This window comes from Sarcophilus harrisii, chromosome 2 (genome assembly GCF_902635505.1).
Source record: "Sarcophilus harrisii chromosome 2, mSarHar1.11, whole genome shotgun sequence".
Classification (NCBI taxonomy): domain Eukaryota; kingdom Metazoa; phylum Chordata; class Mammalia; order Dasyuromorphia; family Dasyuridae; genus Sarcophilus; species Sarcophilus harrisii.
Window position 1 is genome coordinate 153,520,938 of NC_045427.1, and position 22,106 is coordinate 153,543,043.

Consider the following 22,106-nt stretch of genomic DNA (forward strand, 5'->3'; position numbering starts at 1 on the left):
GAAATTTAGATTTCTAAACCACTCACTAAAATAAAGTAATAGAACAAAGAATACAATTATCCAGACATCTGTTTTAGTGCCATGCCAAGAGTCATTATGGCTCCTGATACCACCTGACATCTTACTTTCAAAAGCAGAACAGACTTCGTTTAGTGTAATTCCTTACCTAAAATATTTCTTACCCTCTACAACATTTCAAGTGACCATCCATTCTCCTCTTCATGAAGTCCAGAAACAAGATACTGACTTTTTAGGAAAGCCATTTCATTTTGGGACAGTTCTAATGCTTATCAAATTTTTATTTACATTAACCAAAATGTATCTTCCAAAATATAGTCCTCCATATCCCTTTCTGCCCCAAGCATCTACTTTTTTTTTTTTTTTTTGTTAATGGTATTCCTAGGATTTTAGATCTGGAAACCCATTTCAGAGACCATTTAATCTTACATTCCTGTTTTACAGATGAGGAAATTGAGTCTTGGAGGAGTTAATGATTTTATCCCATTTATACAGGTAGTATTAGAATTTGAACTCAGAGCCTCTGAGTCAAGTGCTAGTACAGTGTGATGTTGCCTGTGACTCTTCCTTATTGATAAATATCTGATCCAGAATAAAATTTTCTCATCATGGTTCTTTTACATTTTCAAGGATGAAAAAATAATAAAGGCAAATCGAGAAATTCTTTGTTGTTCTGCTTTTGAAAGTAAGATGTCAGGTGGTATCAGGAGCCATAATGACTCTTGGCATAGCACTAAAACAGATGTCTGGATAATTGTATTCTTTGTTCTATTACTTTATTTTAGTGAGTGGTTTAGAAGTCTAAATGGATTTCCAGTGGTTTGGTTTTTGGAGGTGGGAAAAGGGGAGAGGAATTTAAAGCTGATTGACTACTGAACTGAGATGTAGAACTATTCCTTATCTTCTGCTCTTCTTATTTCAGAATAAATGGTTTAAATTCAGGCACATTAATAATGCAAAGATGGTTATTGGTCATGAACTGAGGAAAATAGTAGATGTGTTAGATTGTTCTGTCCAGAAAATACACAGACCCACCAGGCACTGGGAATTTCTCACATAGAATACCTTCTATAATTTTATTCCTTAATTAGATTGTGATTATAGCAGGGAATAGGAAGGAAACAAGCATTTATTAATCATCTACTATGTGTCAGGCAATGAGCTAAGTGCTTTATAAATATTATCTCATTTTAATTATCTCAATTATCTCAGTATTATAAATATTAGGAAACAGGTAAGAAAACTGAGGTAGTTAGAGACTAAGTGACTTGCTTAGTGTCACACAGTTAATAAGTGTGAGAAGTTAGATTTGAATTCTTTCTGACTTCAGGTCCTACTGTGCCAGGTAGGTGTCCCTGAAGAAAGCAGAAGTTCTTAATTTTTGTATGTGTTATAAACCCCTTTAATAGACTAGCGAAACCTGTGAATTCCTTCTCAGATTTTTAAAAAAAATTCATAATTAAAGGATATTTAGTTAGAAATTAGTGGAAATAAAGATGTGTTTTTCCATCTTAGTTCATCAAACCTCTGAAATTTATCCATAGACCTTTTTGGTGTCCACATATCCCAGGTTAAGAAATTCTTTGTGCAAAATGGAGAAGAATTCTTCCCATTTTTTGCTTGCACTTGTATTTATGGTACTCCTCCTTCAAATTTATATAAGTGAAATATATAGGAGAATTGAATTCAATAAAATCCCAATAATATTGGCAATCAAACAGCCATGATATGATCTCTGATTCCTAGAAATAGGAGTTGATATATTTTGTTTGTACATTACTTTTTTTTTAAATTTTGTGACGTAACTGAGGTTAAATAACTTGCCTGTTTTTTTTTTTTTTTTTTTTTAATCCCCAGCACTTAGCAAGGTATCCGGCATTTAGTGGGTACATAACACATGTTTATTATTATTGACTAGATTTGATTTAACTTCTCTCTTGGACTACCTCTTCCCATTCTGTCCCTACTCCCCAAATCCTTGCCTGTTGCATTTAAAATTTAATCTTCAAATTCTGAGAGTGTGTTATAAACAGCAAACCTTTTCTTATTTTGTTCCAGGAGAAGCTCATAGCTGAAAGGAGAGTTCCCATTCTTCAGAGTCAGCTTGAAGAGTACAAAGGTATCCTGGCCCAGTTACAGATGCAGAAATCCAAGCTGCAGGCTGAGGTATCTTTCCTTCTTGTCCCCACAGACATTAGGGCCCCCTTTTGCTACTCTGACACTTGCAACAGCATTAAATTGCAATGTGATGCACCAATGTTCCCCATGTTTCTTTAGACTGTCAAGATTAAGAGAAAGTGTCTAAGTCTTGATTTTCACCCAACATCTCATTTTCTCTCTGCATGCTCTGTTCTCTCCTTATGGGAAAACATAATTATGCCTATCTTCTTTTCAAGCTAGAAGTTTGGTTAAAACAAACTCTTAAGTGTAAATTTACTTGGGAATCAAATTTGTTTGGGAAAACGAAGAATTATTAACTTTAGCCTGCATCATTTTTTCTTCTTTGCCATCATGTTTATCCCACCTTCACCCTGATCCTGCAGCCCCCAGTTTCTACCTCTGCTTTTGTTTTTCCTATTTTCATGCCCAGTATTAAAATCCAACACTATAAGATACAATGGCCGAGTACGTTGTCACCTCCAAATGGGAAGAGAAGAGAATAAGCATTTATATAGTGCCTACTATGTGCAGGGCACTGTGCTAAGTGCTTGTATAAACATATCATTTGAACCTCACAGAATCCCTAAAAAGTAGGTGCTGCTTCCATTTTATAGGTGGAAAAACTGAGACAAGCAGAAGTTAAGTGCTTTATCTAGAATCACACAGCTAGTTAAGCCTCAGGTCTTTCTGATTCCAGGTCCAACACTCTATCTACTGTGTTATAAACTACCTCAAAATTGAATTCAGTAAAAATACAGAAACTGCATCAGAAAATTTTCTTCCCATTCGAGGTCTCTTTAAGACTATTATTAAATCCATATATTTCTTCCATGTTTAACATATACTGGACTACTTGCCATCTAGGGGAGGAGGTAGGGAAAGGGGAGGAAAATTGGAACACAAGATTTTGCAAGGTCTAATGTTGAAGAATTGTTCATTCATATGTTTTGAAAAATAAAAAGCTTTAATAAAGAAAAAAAAAAGAGTATGATTAGTCATGAATAGGAAAGCCATTTCATCCTCTGGAAGGATTAGAAACAGGATGGGGATGAGGAGAAGAAGGAAGTCTGGGAGTACTAGATGGCATAGTGGGTAGAATTCTGGGCCTGGAGCTAAGAAGACCTGAGTTCAAATGTGGCCTCAGACACTTAGAGCTGTGAGACTCTGGGCAAGTCACTTAATTGTTTCCTTCAGTTTCCTCATCTGTAAAATAAACTGGAGAAGGAAGTGGAAAACCACTGCAGTATCTTTGAGAAGAACATCCTAAATGGGGTCACAAAGAATTGGAAATGACTGAACAACAACAAAGAGGAAAATAATTACCTTTTGGGAAAGTTTCATTTTTATCATCATGTGAATAGGTCTGCTTTTGTCTATTGACTAGCTGTCACCGAGAAAGAATCATAGAATCTCAGAGTGGGAAGGGAACTCAGAATTTATGTAGGGCAACCTCAATCTTGACCACAGAGAGTAATGTTGCTGCTTATATAAGCCGGGTCAGTATCTCTACAAAAAAAATTGCATTAATGGCATTAAGACGATGCAAATATACATCCAATATTGTTTCTTTCAGGAGGAGATATAGTGTCATCACAATTTTAATGATATATATATATATGAATTATTGAATCTTTATGAGATTTATGGAATCATGTGTACTATGTTTCCCATATTATGAACTATATATATGTATATATATATATGCATAAAATATATATACTTGTGTGTATATACACACATAAATACAAATGTGTATAAACTATTAAATCTCCATGGGTTTTTAAAAAAGGCAAAGGAACCAATGAGGAAAGAGTATTGAAATCTGACAGAAATGAGTAGAACTCAGAAAAGATGCAAAACTAAGGAGGATAATGAATATTTTCCTACCAAAATAGCACTATCCGGTGGATTCTGTATCAGAGAAGTTACACTTAAGAAGAAAAAGCTCATTTTGAGGCAACTGACACTGTAGTTAAGTCATTAGCCTGAATTGAAATGTATCAAATCTCTCATAAATAATTTTTCAATAAAATGATTTGGTGCCACCTCGTGGTAGGGTTTAGCAAAACTACATATTAATGAAGAATGTAATATTTTATAGATTTAGATGTGGAAAAAGGATCTAAGAAGTCATTTAGTCCCCAGCCTCTTCATTTTTTAAAAACAACATTGTAACATGTTCAACATTAAGAGATTTAAGCATTCTGATTAATCCAATGAGCAATAATAATTTTAGATCACCAGTGATGGTATGCTTCTCGCCTTCTGCAGAAGAGGTAATGGATTAAATATGTACAGTATGAGAGTTTTTCCAGGACAGGGCTAATGTGGAAATCAGTTTTACTTTGTTTTGTTTCAAGAATTTTGTTTTTCTTTTTTTCAATTGTGGGGGAAAAGTGGGAGAGTGATATAAAAATAATGTTAATTGAAAAAAATTGAAATAAAAAGGAAAGTGAGTCCCAGAGATGTTAAAAGACTTTTCACCTAAGGTCACATTGTAAGTCAATCAGTCAGTGGATATTTATTAAGGGCCCAATATGGACCAGACACTTTGTTAAATGCTGGGGTTTGAAATATCAAAAAACAAAAACAAACAAAAAAACCCAAAAAACCAAGACAGTTCTTTCCCTTAAGTAACTTACTATTTAAAGAGGGAAGAAGGAAGTTGAAAAGGAGGGGAGAGAAATACAAAGGTGTGTATCTATGAGGGAAGAAGAGATAGCTGGCTTGGATACTACTTAAATAGGGTATTGGGAGAGGCTCTTTATTTGCCTTCCCTTCAGAAGCTGAGGAATGAGTACTTAGGCTGATGCTGTCTTTGCAGAATAATTTTTCTGATGGTGAGGTTTCTGAGGGCATAATGGAAAAAGTCCCAAAAGGGGCAATTAGATGGAAAGTGAAGAAAAGAAACAGGATTTGTACCTAGGCTTTCTGATCCACAAACCTAGCATCTAAAAACATTTTTTTTTTTTTTTAATACTGAAGTCAGTTCCCAATATCCCCTCCTACTAGTCATAGAAGTTCCCTTTGTAAACAATTAAAATAGTTAAGAAAAATTAACTGGAAAATAACCAAATTTATTCCCATATACATCATGGAAACCTAACATTCTGTCCCCAGATTCCCCTATGTTCTTCAGAGAAAAGAAAAATGCATATTTTCTTATCTACTTTCAAGGACCAAGGTTGGTCAATGCTTAATTTCAGCAAGAGTTTTTTTTTTTTAAAGTTAACTTTTTTAAAAAAAATATTTCTTTTAGCCAGTTATTGAGCATTTTTCTATCTCCTCCAGAGAAAAGGAAAATGCATATTTTCTTATCTACTTTCAAGGACCAAGGTTGGTCAGTGCTTCATTTCAGCAAGAGTTTTTTTTTTTAAAGCTAACTTTTTTTTTATATTTCTTTTAGTCAGTTATTGAGCATTTTTCTTCTTTCTGCTCTGGCCCTCCCCACTTCCCCTGCGGGGAAAAAAAACACAAAACTTTTGTAATCAGGGGTGCAGAATTAAATGATTAACAGCTGATTCCCCCCCCAAAGTATATGCAACCATCTATTTAAGCTAAATATGAATTATTAACATTTTATACATCATTTTATTAAATCTAGACAATAAACAAAGTGATAAATCAAGCCCTGATATGGAGTACTTGCTGATTTTTGAGGTGTAAGTGCTTACACTGAAAATTTAAGTTAGAGCTGTCTTTAGGACCCTTCTGTTTATAAGCCACATGCATAATCAAATAAGACAAATTCTCCCATTGCCCATGTCCAAAATTGCGTATTTCATTATGTACTCTGCTCACTTCTCTTTCAGGAGATATATAGTATGCTTTATTATTGCTATTCTGAAAAATCATTGCTGGTTATTGAACTGATAAGAGCTCTGGATTCTTTATTTTGACTGCAATGTATTAGATTTTGTTCTAGACTTTTATTTGAATATTTACATCTTAAATGTGTTTTTGTAAAGACACAAAAACACAGTGCTATCATCTTCCAATTATGGGTGAGTTTATCCAGTTCATTTTTGTGATTTTTTCTTTTCCTTTATTTTCCATTGCTTTCTTCCAGCAGGTGCTTCTAAGTCCTACTAAAGTTGACACCTGAAACTTTTAAGTTGCCTGATTTCTCACCAAAATACTTAAAGAGAAAAATATTGTTTATTTTATTAAAAATTTTTTTGCATCCCCATAATTTCCTCAGTTACTCTTTCCCTCTCCCTGCTATAGAGCCTTTTCATGTAATGAATAGTACTTTTAAAGATTTAAAATAAAAGCAGAACAAATAAAAATCAGCATACATATCAGTATATCAAAAAAGGTCTGAAAATATGGATACTGTACAATGTTTGTGGACTTCTCATCTCTGCAAAGGGAATTACCTTTTTTACAAAATGTGTTCATATTATTATACCTCTTTGAGATGATCAGGTAAAGATTCAGGTAAAAAACTCTAAGTCTCATATATATATATATATATATATATATATATATATATATATATGTATTTCCATTTACGTGTGAAAACAACTTTTAACATTCATTTTTATAAATTTTGAGTTTCAATTCTCTCCCGCTTTCCTTTTCTCCTTCCCATCCCCTTCTTCTTCATTGAGAAGGCAAGTAATCTGATGTTATATATGTGCAGGTATGCAAAACATATTTCCATATAAGTCATGTTGTGAAAGAAAACACAGATCCCCCCCAAAATCCAACCCAACTCATGAAAACAATAAAGTAAAAAACATTATCCTTCAATCTTCATTTAGACTCCATCAGTTCTTTCTCTAGAGTTGGATGACATTTTTTTCATCATTAAGTCCTAAGAAATTGTCTTGGATTTTTGTATTCCTAAGAATAGCTGTCATTTACATTTGATTTATTGTACAATATTGATGTTACAAGGTTACAATGTTCTCTTGGTTTTGCTCACTTCATTTTGCATCAGTTCATATAAGCCTTTCCAGGTTTTTCTGAAAGCATCCTGTTCATCATTTCTTATAGGACAATGATATTCCATCACAATTATATTCAATTAACTTTTTTAGCCATTCCCCGACTGATGGTCATTCTCTTAATTTCTAATTTTTTACTAATATAAAGTTATTATATTTTTGTACATATAGGTCCTTTTTCTTTTCTTTTTTTTTTAATTCTTTGAAATACAGAATTAGTATTGATTAGCCAAAAACTATATACAATTTTATAACTTTTTGAATATAGTTCCAAATTGCTCTCCAGAACAGTTGGATTAGTTGACAATTCTACCAACAGCACGTTAATGTACCTCTTTTCCCATATGACCTCCAAAATTTGTTACTTTCCTTTTTTTTTGTCACATTATCCAAACTGATAGGTATGAAATGGTACTTCAGAGTTGTTTTGATTTACATTTTTCTAATCAATAGTGTTTTAGAACATTTGATTTCTTCATTGGAAAAGCAACTCTTCATATTCTTTGATCAAGTATTAATTGGGGAATGATTCCTATTCATATTAATTTGACCCAGTTATCTAAATATTTGAAAAATGAGGCCTTTATCAGAGAGACTTAAGGTAAATTCCTTCTTGGCCAGTTTTTTTCTTTCCTTCTAATCTTGGCTATGTTGGCTTTGTTTGTGCAAAATCCTTTTAGTTTAATGTAATTAAAATTATTCATTTTTACATCTTGTAATACTCTCTGCCTCTTGTTTGGTTAGAAATTCTTTCCTTATTCATAGATGTGAGAGGTAAACTCTTCCATGCTCCCCTAATTTGCTTATGATATCATCCTTTATGTCTAAATCATATACCCATTTTGGCCTTACCTCAGTATATGGTGTGCCATATTGTTCTATACTTCATTTCTGTCAAATTGCTTTCCAGTTTTTTAAGCAGTTTGTCAAATAGTGAGTTCTTGTCCTTTTTATCTGAGATTTTTACATTTATCAAACCCTAGATTACTATGGTCATTATTTACTGTGTATTATCTAACCAATCTATTGAATGATTTAGCACTCTATTTTCTAGCCAATATCAGATTGTTTTGAAGATGACTATTTTGTTATACAGTTTGAGATCTGATATGGGTAGGCCATCTTCCTTCACAATTTTTTTTTCATTAGTTTTCTTGATGTTCTTGACTTTTTGTTCTTCCAGATAAATTTTATTTTTTTTTAAAGTTCCTTTTAGTTAGTTTTTGTTTTGGGATCTATTTCAGGAGGTAATTGATAGATTCTTTAATTTTCTATTTTACTTTCTGGCTCTAGGCTATCAGGAGAATTTTCTTTAATAATTTCTCAAAAGATGATGTCTAGGCTCTTCTTTTTTTGAGTTTCTTTTATATCTTATATAATATTTTGTTTTCCCCCAATTACATGTAAAAACAATTTTAATGTTCTTTTTCCTCCAAATTTTGAATTTCAAATTCTCTCCCTCTCCCCTTACGATTGAGAAGGCAATTTGACACGTTATAGATGTGCAGTCATGAAAAACATTTCCATGTAAGTCATTCTGTGAAAGAAAACATAGACAATAAAAACTTTAAGAAAAATGTTTTCTTAAAGAAAAATTTCTCTGGAGATGAATAGGACTTTCATCATCAGTCCTACAGAATTGTCTTGGATCATTGTATTAATGAAAATAGGTAAGTTATTCACAGTAGATCATCATACAATATTGTTATTACTGTGTACAATGCTCTTCTGGTTCTACTTGTTTCACTTTGCACCGATTCATATAATTCTTTACATGTTTTTTCTGATAGCATCATGACCATCATTTTTAAAAAGAAATTTATTTATTAGTTTTCAACATTTACCTTTATAAGACCTTGATTTCTGTTTTTCTCACCCTTCCTACCTTTCCTCCCCCTTCACGAAGATGATATAGGTTGTACATGTACAATCATTTTAAACATATTTCCACATTAGTCATGTTGTGAAAGAAGAATTAGAACTAAAGAGAAAAACCATGAGAAAACCAAGAACAACAACAAAGTGAAAATAGTATGCTTATTTGGCCTCTACTTCTTTCACTGAATGTGGATAGCATTTTCCAACATAAGTCCTTTGGAATTGTCTTAAATCACTCTTTTTTTGATCATGGCTTTCAGGTAGTCCAATAATTTTAAAATGATCTTTCCTTGATTTGTTTTTCAGATAAATTGTTTTTCCAGTGAGATATTTCATATTTTCTTCTCTTTTCATTCTTTTGATTTGTTTTATTATTTCTTGATGTCTCATGGAGTAATTTACTTCTGCCTGCCCAATTAGAGGTTTTAAGGAATGGTTTCCTTTTTTACTTCCTTTTCCATTTGACCAGTCCTAGTTTTGGGGAGTTACTTTCTTCAGTGATTTTTTTGTATATCTTCTGGTTTTTTTTTTTTTTTGTGCTTCCTTTATCAAACTGTTGACTCCTTTTTCATTATTCTTTTGCATTACTCTCATTTCTTCCCCCAACTTTTCTACTATTTAATTTTTACAATCTTTTTTAAAGCTCTTCCTGGAATTCTTTTTGGGCCTGACACTAATTCACATTTTTCTTTGATACTTCATTTGTAGCTGTTTTGATATTGTTTTCCTCTCTGATTTGTGTTTTGCTTTTTCCTGTCACCATAGTAACTTTCTTTGGTCAGATTCCTTTTTTATTGTTTGCTCATATTCCAGCTTATTTCTTGACTTTTGATTTTATATTCAAGTTGGACTCTACTCCTGGTGTGGAGGGATCACTCTCCCAAGCTTCAGGTTTTTGTACTCCTGTTTTTAGAACTCATTCTGTGGACATGTAAGTTTCAATTTTTCCAGGATAGTATGATATTCAAGGGTGGTTACTGTTCTCCTGGTCTGTGATCTAATTTGTGAGTAACCACTACTACTTTTTTCTGCTCTGGAACTGTGACCAGGGTTCCCACTGCCCTGTCACCACATGTTCTAGGGTGTTAGTGGCCCTTCTCTCCTCTCCTTGGGGTTGCAACCCAGTTCGGTGACTAGGATCCCCATATGGGTAATGTAATAGTTCTGCACTCAGTGTTAGCAAAAAAAAAAAAAAAAAAAAAAAAAAAAAAGTTTGAACAGTTGTCTATCCCCTTTCTCATGGGGGCTGAGAGCTCTGGAAGTGGCTATCCCTGATTCAGTTGCCCCCAAAGTCTGAACTGGCTTGTGGGTGAATGGGAAACAAGGCAGGTTTGTTGGTTTGCTGGACCCCACTCTACTCTCACCCCAGGGAGACAGACCTTTTCTGTCAATCTTCAGGGGCTGGAAAATTGTTTCATCCTTTTTTTTTTGGAGGGGGGTAAGTCATTCCAGAGTTAATATTGAAGTGTTATTTTATAATTCTTTGGAGGGGAATTTGGGAGAGCTTAAATAAATCCCTAATTTACTACATCATTTTGGTTCTATCATTTGCAAGTCTCAGTTTACAATTTACTCATTTACACAAATCCAGCTTGGATGATACTCCCACTTCAGTTTGAAATTTTGAATTTCTTGGTTAGATTCTTTTCTCCCAGAGCACATCTGAGCTTGTATGCATTTCTTTTAGACAAGGGCAGTGCTATGAATATTGACCAAAATGATTTTTTGTCAGCATCTTTGTCATGACTGCCTTCTCTGAGCTCTAAAAAGAGATCATAGGATTGTAGATTGAAAGGCAGAAGGGACCTTAGAGATCATCTCTCCAACCCCTTTAACTTATAGAAGAGAAGAAAAGCTTGGTTTCATGTTTATGAGAATAATTCTTGCATTTTGAGCCTTATGTTCCTTGAGCAAGTACCCAGGTTCCCTTCAAATTCTTCTGAAGCTTTTCTTTTGCAGCATGTGCATTTTTGTCAGGACATTTTAATAAGGCAGCCTGGCTTTTGGACAGAGAGCCAGGCTTGGAGTCTGAATGACCCAGGGTCCATTCTGAGACTGACCCACTCTTACAGTTTCCTCTTACGAGCCCTGGCGACTCTGATTACAAATTCCAGCAAGGTGGAAGTTCTGCATTATGCAGGCGTTTCTCTACTCTTCCCTTTGGACTCTCCCCCACTTCTCCTAACAAAAGGATGGAGAATTTCACCTACATTCTCACACAAGATGTCAGTATGAATGGACTGAATAATATGTGCCTGGAAAGGGCAGCTAGGTGGCGTCATAGTGCATAGAGTCAGGATTCCTCTTCCTGAGTTCAAATCCAGCCTCAGACATTTACTAATTAAATAATCTAATGGCTAATTAAGTGACAACCCTGTTTGCCTCGTTTTCCCATCTGTAAAATGAGTTGAAGATGGAAATGGTAAACCATTCCAATAGCCTTGCTAAGAAAACCTCAAGTGAGGTCACAAAGAATTGGACAACAACTAAAAAGTAACTGAACAAGAGCATGCCTTAAAAATACTGCAGGTTTTGTGAGTTTATTTAAAGGAATTATCCTGAATCCATTTACAGTTGCAATGAGATAATTCACAGGTACAGATTCAGCTTGCATAATATCCCCACTTCAGTTTGAAATTTTGAATTTTTCTTAGTTAGATTCTTTTCTCCCAGAGCACATCTGAGCTTGTGTGCATCTCTTTTAGACAAGGGCAGTGCTAAGAATATTGACCAAAATGATTTTTTATGGAAATGTGGGAGTTCTATTTGTCAGATGAGAAAATGAGACAGAAGGAAAAGGCTGAAAAATTAAAATATTAGCCTTGTAGACGTAAATACCCCAAATATACATATCCCAATAAACATTTTAATGAGTTCTTCACATGAAGACATTTTAGATTGTAGCTACTATGTTAGTAATAAAGTCAATTAAATTTTTCCCCTTAATTTTTCTTGTTTATAACTGTTATTTGGCCTGGGTGATTGTGTGAATGAATATATCTATTAATAGTTCTTTTTTCTCTGGTGCTTTAAGATCCAAAAAATGCTTTTCTCATTACAACCTTGTGAGTAGTTAGCACAATTATAATTTCCTCTCCCCCTCTCACCAACTCCTCCATTCCCTGCACTCATTTTACAGGAAGGGAGAATGAAATTTAGAGAGATAAAGGGATTTGCCTTCAGCCAGAACTGGGATGAGAGCAGTAACTAGGATAGAGTGATCAGGTTTTTGTTGTTCATTTTTTTGATCAGGTCACAATATTTAAATGGTTCTGACATGATTTATAATCCTTCAGCAGTGTCAAAATTAGTCAGTAAACATTTATCAATCTTATTTAATGCGAGACAGTAATAAAATTCTTGGGATTACAAAGAAAGACAAAACAGTGCAAATATTCAAGGAGCTTATTTTCTCATGGGAAAGATGGCATGTACCCATAAATAGGTATTTTAATATAAATATATTTATAAATACCTCCATAGGTATTTAAATATAAATGTATTTATAAATAACTACATAGGTATTTAATATGTAGTAATGTAATATAATTGTATTTATATACCCACACATCTATAGGTATATAAAAGGTATTTACAAAACAGAGGCAACTGAAATGGCATAGTGGATAGAATGCTGGGCCTAAAGTGAGGAAGACCCGAGTTAAAATCTGGCCTTAGACACTTACTGGTTGTGTTACTTTGTGCAAGACACTTACTTAGCCTTTGTTAGCTTTAATCCATTGGAGAAAGAAATGACAAACTATTCTGTTATCTTTGCCAAGAAAATCTCACGGATGACATGATTGGACAGCAACAACACAATAAAATAGAGGAGAATTGATCTGAGTTGGGGGGGGATTGGAGGGCTTCTTGAAGAAGCTGGTGCTCAAGCTAAGTCTTGAAGAAAGATGGGGATTTCAAGAAGTTAAGAGGAGGACGGAAAGCATTCCAGGTGTGGGAGATAGCTAATGCAATGTTACAGAGATGAGAGATGGAATATTGCGTGTGAAAACCAGCAAGAAGGACAATATAAAGATGGTTGAGTTTGTGGAAGGAAGTGATGCCAGAAGTATGGAGAGAGAGGAAAGGGACAGCTTGTGAAGAGAAGTTTTTATTTGATCTTAGAAATAGCAGAAATTTACTAGAATTTTACTGAATAGAGGGATGACATAGTCAGATCTGCTCTTTAGCAAAATCATGTTGGCAGATGTGTGGAGGATAAATTGGAGCTTCATACCCAATTAGAATAATTATTTAAAATGGTGCAAATGGGGTGAATTTCCCCCTCCCTGTCCAGCTCTTCTCTCCTTCCTCTCATAGAATCTTGCTCCACTGTCTTGGAGTTTCTGCCTTCCTGTCAAGGTATGTTTTTCTGATCTCTTGAACCTCCACAATTGTGTGTCTCCTTTGTGTGGCTTGGTCTGTGTGCATATTGTAATACTTGCCCTAGGCACAACAATTTCTAGTTATGGCTCTCTCTGGGACTCAAACTTCAAGTCTTCTGATTGTGAGACAAGTTCTTTATGCTATTGTTCTGCTCCCAGGCACACCTGTGTATTTTCAATTGACTTAAACACACATGCAATTCTACTTAGCAGATGTCAGGAGAAAATGGAAAACTTCTATTGCTACTTTTGGATAAAGGCAAAATAAAAAGACATTTTTCTCATTATTTCAATAGAAAAATCATAATGAATATTTAGCACATATATGTGCTATTATTCTTCTGCCTTTCTTTAGAAATCAGACTTACATTCAGTTAATCTGGTCCTAAAAATATTTTAATTTCCATTATATTGATATTTTAAAGACTGTTTTTTAAATTTAATTTATCTAGGCTTAACTTAGTAGACAATTTGTATCATATATACAGCTTTGATAATACATTCATATGTATTTTAATTTTTTCTTTATCTATGGGATAGAAAATGGTAGTTTTTTTTGTTAACCATCATTTTTCATAAAAATATATATGTATCTGTATGTATGTATATATAGCTATACCTCCATATATTTGAGTGCACATGACTATAAACACACACACATACAAATATGTATTGCTATACATATATATCAAACAAAAAACATAATTGGTCCTATCTATGACTTTTTTCTAGTTTAGGAGAAACATATAACTATATCTACATATCACATATAAATATGTAAATCCATAATATAAATAATTTACAATATAATATATAGCATATAATGTAATTACATTACATATGTAATTACATAATATATAATACATATATCCACATGCACACACAGAATCACTGGGGCCTAGAAATGGTTCTGAGTTCTCAAATACTATGTCAGCAAAAATCGGTAAGGTTTTACTAAAATAGGAAGAAGTCAAAATATAGAAACACTTATGCTTTTTTTATTTGTTATCTAAAGTTATTCTAGCTGAGTTCAAAGAGCCTTGGAAGAATTGTGATCTATATTAGGGGAGGGATTGATTATCCATACTGACAAAATCCCAAATGTTTGAAAAAATGAATGAAAAAGCATTTAAATACTTATTATGTGCCAAGTACTATGTTAAGCATTGGGAATAGGCACTCAAATATGAGACATCCTTACTTTCAATAAATTTACATTCTTATAGAGAGAGATAACATATAAAAAAGAATATTGAAGGCATTTTGATCTTATATATGACAAGGAGGGTGAATGAAGCCATAGGGAAGTTGGTTGATGAGTCAGTTAACAATAGCAATATTGATTTGATTAGGATTTCTAGGACAAAAGGTAGAAAGTGGTGTGTATTGGGGGTAGGGAGGAGAGATAGGGAATTGAGGGGAGAGGTGTATGTAGAATGACAGAGCAAAATGGCAAGAAAATAAGCGGTCTGTGTTAATTTGTGCTCAAGTACTCAGCAGTCAAGATAGTATAGTCTCAGGGCAAGTGTTGTTCAAAGCTAAATATATTAAATTACCAAGGGTAACCTTGATCTCAGGAGATCATTCTTAGAAGTGTGTATCAGCAGAAGGGTTGTCAAAAAGAAAACAGGGATAGATGTTTTGAATTATATTCACAGTTATGTATATATACACAGAAACACAATATATACACACATAATTAATGTGCGTGTATATATATATATATATATATATTTTTTTTTTTTCTAAGCCTGGATTTACTCATGAAAAAATGTCTTAATGAACATGGTAAAAACAAATTCTCTATGTTTATGTCTTCTTTCAACAGACTGTGACACTGGAGCAAACTATTAAAAACACCCAAGAGAGTTACGATGATGAGATTCAACTTTACAACGACCAGATTGAAACTCTGAGGAAAGAGATTGAAGATGCAGAAAGAGTATTGGAAAAGTATACAAATGATTGCCGCCAGTTGGCAATATACCAGCAATCGCTGGAAAATGAATTGGAGCGGTACAAACGCATCATTGAGAATGAAGATAACAGGTACTGTGGTCCCAGGCCATGGAAAAGGAGCTTTTCATTTTTCATGATCCCGGGAACTTATTGTTTTGGGAGAACTCTGTCTCTTACAGGAGGAAATGATTAGTCAAATCTCCGAAGAGAGAACAAGAGATTAACTTTTTAAATTTGTGCTTTAAAATGTGTATTTTTTAAAAGTCTGGTCTATGAGGATAGCCTGATTAGACACTCTGTTTATCAGGAGTTAGGTGTCTTTTTATAGGTAGAGAATCCTTATTATTTGAGGAACTTAATTTTTGTTCTTTTTCAAATAACACTTTAAATTGATTTTTTAAATCATCAAATTTTTTCCCAGTATCTTTCTCCTTCTCAGAGAGAGCCATCTCTTTTAAGAAACAGTATTTCTAAATAAGAAAAGAAAGATAAAAGAAACCAGCAAAAACTGATCAATAAATAGAAAAAAGTTTAAAAATATGTGCTATGTACTACATCCATATACTCCCTCTATAAAAGTGTGAACTGGGGTATCTTTTCATATTTCTTTGAAGTTTGTTCTTTCTAATTTTGCAACATTCACTTTGGGTTGTTTGGGTGATTCTTTCCATTTACAGTGTTGTAGCCATTGTTTATATAGTTTCTTTGTATCTGGAAACTTCACTCTATATTAGTTCATATAAATCTTTCCATGTTTTTCTGTTTTTATTATGTCATTTCTTATAGCATAGTAATATATCATTACATGAATTTGTTGTAATTTGTTTAGACATTCCCTCCCCCTTCAACTGAAAAGTATCCACTTAGTTTACAATTCTTTGCTATCTCAAAAAAATTGCTGCTACCATATTTTGATGGATATGGGGATTTTCTTATCAGTAGCCTTTTTGGGGTATAAGTCTAGTAGAAGAAACTCTGGTCAGAGGTATGGATTTTTTAATCTCTTTATTTGAAAAAATTCAAGCTGCTTTCCAAAATGGTTATATTCATTTGGGAGACTTATTAATGTGCTTTCCTTTTGCCATGTTCTTGTCCGGATATGACCTTAAATTTCAGCTCATTTATCACAAAGCATAATCTGCAGTTAAATAATCTGTCAGTATTGGTTATTGAAAAGTATTCTTGACTCCAGATCCTTCATTCAATATCCTACTCTGATTACTCATTGTGACAGCAGTTCTGGGGGCTATGTCTGTTAATTTTTTAAAAATTTATTTATATGGTTTTATTTTTTCTATTTATATATATTTGTACATATAAGTTTTCCAGTTACATGTAAAACAATTTTTATATTTGTTTTTAAAACTTTGAATTTCAGATTCTTTCTTTCTCCCCACCTATTGTAAAGTATACATACACACACACACACACACATATCACATATATATATATATATATATATTGCTGAAGCAATTGGGCTTAAGTGACTTGCCCAGGGTCCCATAGCTGGTAAGTATTAAATGTCTAAGACTGAATTTGAACTCAGGTCCTGTTGACTTCAGGGTTGGTGCTCTAACCACTGTGCCATCTAGTTGCTCCAAGTTTTATATTTTAAGTAAAGTTATGAACAATATTTCCATAAAAGTCATGTTGCAAAAGAAAACATAGATCTCTTCCCTCCTCTCTTTCTCCAAAAACTTTAAGAAAATAAAGTTTTTTTAAAAAGTATGTTTTAATCTAGAATACAAGCTTTCTTAGGACTTATCAATTGGGAAAGATTTGAAACACAGGCCAATGATGAACTGTTGTACAAGAACCTCCTAATTAAATTCAGAGAGGCTCATTGCTATAAAATGAATTATAATATTGTGATTTTTTTCAATCGTAATAGCTAATAAAATTGGCCCCTACAGCATGGAGGGTTATAAACTATATTTGTGGAGAGAGTATCTAGACTAATGACATTACAGCTTTTTTGAAGAAAAGAATAATTCTAGGAGGCATCTAAGTGACAGAGTGAATAGAACACCAGTCCTGAAGTCAGGAGGTTCAAATTTGACCTCAGACACTTAATACTTCCTGGCTAGTGACCCTGGGGAAGTCACTTAACCCCAATTGTCCCAGGTTAAAAAAAAGAATAATTTCAGATGTGGTATTTTTGATGGGAGGGAGGAAGAGAGAAAGGAAGCAAATAGAGTAGCACAGATAAAAATTTACATTTTAATTGAACTTGAAATATGCACTGCTTTTTAAGAACTTTTGCCTCATCAGACTTAAAGTTAATGTACTTGGAAGATGGCTCAGTTCTTCTGGGAGGTGATAGAAGGGCAGAACTTCATAGTTAGCTGTAGGCCAAAAAGAATCATTAGCAAAAACTCGAAGTCAAAGGAAGCTGGTGGTTTCAGGGTTGTACTATCTCTTCTCAGAAGGTCAAGAAAATTGTCATGATACATCGTTATCTCAAGGCACTAAGTGAAATATCATAGACTAATGATATTCTATAGGACACAGTTAGGATTGGATATGGGCAAATCCCAGGAGTTGGCTAATTGTTCTAGTCTGGGAAGATACCTGGATGCTGTCTCTCAGGGAATGTGATACTGAGAAGCCTTTCTGACAGAGAACCAATTTAAGTGCAGGGAAAAGAATGTCCTATCTGCAGTTGGAGCATAAAGCTTCAAGACTTAGTTTAGCTACTTACTATCTGAGTCACCTGGGAAAAGTTATTTTAACTTTCTCAAACCAATAAGAAACAGACTTCTCTCACCTTGCTGACTGCCTTTGTCACTGAGCTTCTTAATGTAAGCCTCAGTTTTCTGATTTATAAATATATAAATTTTGGTGTTTGAATGGATAACTCTGAAGGTGTCTTTCAGATCCAGGTTTATGTACATTTATTGTACACATACACACACATACTGTTCATTTTTATATTGGACTTTAAGGTTTACAAAGTTCTTTACTTATGTTATTACAAGCATTCTATAACAATCTCTAACCTAGGTTGTTTCTAACACAACCTGGAATTAGCTCTCTTGTGGCCTTTAAACAGCAGCCAAGAATTTAAAAGGATTACCCAAGGAAGAAGAGATTCCCTCTTTTGCTAGTAATTCTTGGGGCTTGAAGCAAGTGGCCAGTTGAATATTTAGTAAACTGGATCTTACTCAGGAAAATATGTGTGATTTGAGACACATTGTCTAATGAAGACTTAAGAACAGGGACCTTTCAGGGAAATTTCTAATTCAGTTTAAAAATATTAATGTATTAAAATGACTTTTACAAATAGAGAATATAATTTTATAAAATAATTTTAATTTTTTTGGAGAAGGAGGTGATCAGAGTTAAGTGACTTGTTCAGGGTCACATAGTAAGTGTTTGAGAGTGCATTTGAACTGAGGTTCTCCGACTTCTATGCTCTATCTGTTGCAATAACTGTCTTGTTTTTAAACAACTTTAAAGAGATAAATGCAGAAGCTTTCCTACATAGAATTATGTAGATAAGAAATAAGTGGAACTTCTTTTTGGGGTTTTCTTTTGCTTATTTGTAATGAGATGTGTTTATGTGTATATATGGGAGAAAAGGAGGGAAGGGTGGGAGGGAAAGAGTAAAGAGTAAAAGAGAAGGAGAGAGAGAGAGAGACTATAGAGAGATACAGAAAGTGTGTGTGTGTGTGTGTGTGTGTGTGATATGACTAGATTGTTGCTTTGTCTCCCCAGAGATGTATTCTCTGACCTAGTCCCAAGAATATAAAATAAGAAAGCTTGCGAATATTTTTCCTATATTCCACTACTGCTGGTTTAGCTGGGCATTTTTTTTTTTTATCATTGTCCTCCTTGCTGTAATATGTATTCCCCAATCCTCATTTGTTTTTGAAAGATGGAGGGAACATTGCATCCCTTGCATGACAAGCTTTATGCCATATCTGAGGGTCCATAAGATGCGGCAAGAGTTATTACATTTAAAGGGAGATATCAGCTTTAAATAAGGAGGGTTCAATCTTGTTAACAGCAGTAAACTACTTCCTCAGTCTAGTCACATAGTTTTCTGGGTGACCTTTGTCCAAAACTATTGCTCTGATTGAATCTTCATCTGTTATTAAATGCCCACACAATCCCCATGTTAAGAGGTCATACACGTTGTTAATAATTATGATATTAGGATCCTCTTATTAGGAAATTTCTATTGTCTTTTAAAATACAGCTTACGATTAACTTTTATGTCTAAACCTGAATGTTTATAACTTCTTAATATTCAGAAAGTATAATACCTAATAGAGAGATACAAACAATGGCTACTTGATATAGTAGAACATGAATATATAATGGGAAATGGATCAGAAGAGCTGATAATTTTGTCTACTTCATGGATCTTTTTCACTGATTGGAATGACCTTTTGCTGATGAGTGACTGAGAGTAGAGGTGTGGGGCAGACTCTTATCTTGAAAAGTAAACCCTTTTCCATAACTTTACGTCTTTGGGGACCCTTATCTAGTGCATTTCTCCCTTGGATTCCCATGGGGGGAAAAGAGATCTGTACTCATGGCAGGTATGGCAGTGGAGGATCATGCGCTTAACTAGGCAAGCCTGATACTGGACCTCAACTTTTTGACTGCCTTTTCCTGTCTTTCTGTTTCTTATTTACAAGAGTTTCCTTAATTTTTTACCCTCTGTCACCTCACTATTCAATCAGTTGTCATAACATTTCTACCCTCACAACATTTTTTACCCTCACAACATTTTTTACATATGTCCTGTTCTCTCCTTTGACATTGGTCCTGCGGACCAATATGCTTAAATGTTAGTTTTCACATTGACAGTCCAGGCATATCTTTTCATCTCACTCAGTTTCAGATAACTTTCTAAATTTTACCTACTAAATTATATATAGAGAATATATGTAAAATAGATGGATTGTTATCTTGGTATAATTACATATATATTATAATAATTCATATTAAATCAAATATCTATTTGAAATTACCAGTAATATGATCAATTTTATGTATAAACCATCATTATTTTGCTTAAACAGTCAATATTTTTTATTATTACTAATTGAAGAAATAAAATTCCTTCTATTTGTCTTTGTTAGGCTTAATTCTGCTATTGTGGGAACACCGATCACACTTTTTACTCAGAGCTACCAAGCTTCTTACAATCTCCCTTCCAGCAGAAAAGGTAATACTCCTCTGCCTTCCTCTCCATCAAAACCAAAAGCTTTCATCTTTAGAGAAGTGAAGAGAAAGCTTGTTTCATTCCTCTATCTGCATGTCTTTTCATTCCTTCTTAAAAAAATTCCTTTATCACTAAAGGAATATGTTAGATATGAGTATTGCTTTTCTCTTTCACATCCAGTACGCAGTGGGTGCTAAATAAATGACTGTAATCTATACTGAGAAGGGCCCAGATGTTGTTCTGAATGAGAGGCAGATTATACCAAGAACCATTTAATTTAAGATGCTAAGGGAAATATATAGTTGCAGCGTATTATCTTATTTCAAAATAAAATAGAAATAGGATTTGCTTGCAAACCTGGCCTATCTCACAAAAGACAATTTTGTTTTATTGGTATGATTTAATGGAGCTTACCATAAGGGTGAAATGACATTATTTTGCTTCTTGGTGATGCTTTTCAGTGATGAATCTGCTTAGAATGGCAGTAATGAGGATGTCTGTAACACTAAATAATTGGACATTTTACTTAAAACACTACAGACATAAACCAAAATAGTTCTGTGCAGAATATGGATGCACAATCAGAAATCAAACCACCTAGGGTTTGAATGAATAGAGTATTTTAGAAGGAAAGAGAAATGGTAATGTTGATAATATCTTACAGTAGGGCTTTTCTTTCAGTGTTTTTCAATGAAAGCTGCAGTGAGTTCTGAAGGCTTTGGGTCTCTAGAAATCATATGATTGTTTGGAATGAAATGGCAGCAACTTCACTGGTTACTATAACTTTCTTCCTATTTAATATAATTTTAGAGTTTCCTTCCCTGCCCTACTTCCCACCTTTTTTAAAGGCATGCTAAAAAAAGGAATGGTGGGGAAAAAACAACTTTTAATTAGATGAGATGCAGCAAATTAATAACAGAGATTAACTTTGAGCAGCATCTCAAGGGAGAAGATGTAGTCACTGTGGAAATTGATTTAGGTCTCATAGAAGCCATAATCCCCTCTCATTAGGTTATCTTACAGATCTATCTTATAGGTGGAAGCATGTTACCAATTGTACCAGGTGATGAAACTTCAACTCCCTAATGGAAAAGGAGAAGTTATAGTTGTAAAGTAGCATAATGTCCTTATATCCAACTCAGTGAAATATTATTTTTGATTCCTTGGACTTTTTAATTCTGCTTGCAGAAATGTATAGCAACATTGCCAATAGCACTGTTTTTGAGACTGAAGACAATCTATGTAATTTTCTAAATGGTACCCTTGTGCCTGAGTTCATATACCTTCAAAAAGTAAATAAGCACTTTGCTCCCAAAGAAATTACCCATTTACCTAAAGTATAATCCTAACTAAAAAAAATATCAATTCTATGGACAATGCAGAAATATAACTTTTTTAGTATGTCTTCTTGTTTTTACTAATATTTAAAATAAATATTTACATTAATGCAATGTTACATATACAAATCAATAAGGCCTAAAGTTTTGATAACAAAATTGACAAATTTTCTAATTAGAAAAATATGCTATACTTTAAAATATATGCTAAAGACAATGTATCCTTACTATCCTTTCCAAC

General features: G+C 33.6%; 1 protein-coding gene across 1 annotated transcript in view; it reads left to right on the forward strand.

The window, feature by feature from the left end:
- Positions 1 to 22,106, forward strand: part of BFSP1 (beaded filament structural protein 1) — a 58,472-nt gene that overhangs the window by 34,541 nt on the left and 1,825 nt on the right. Inside the window, exons 5-7 of the mRNA XM_003758169.4 lie at positions 2,077 to 2,184; positions 15,222 to 15,442; positions 20,446 to 20,531. Of these exons, the coding sequence (XP_003758217.1) occupies positions 2,077 to 2,184; positions 15,222 to 15,442; positions 20,446 to 20,531 (415 nt within the window). The remainder of the gene's footprint in view (positions 1 to 2,076; positions 2,185 to 15,221; positions 15,443 to 20,445; positions 20,532 to 22,106) is intronic.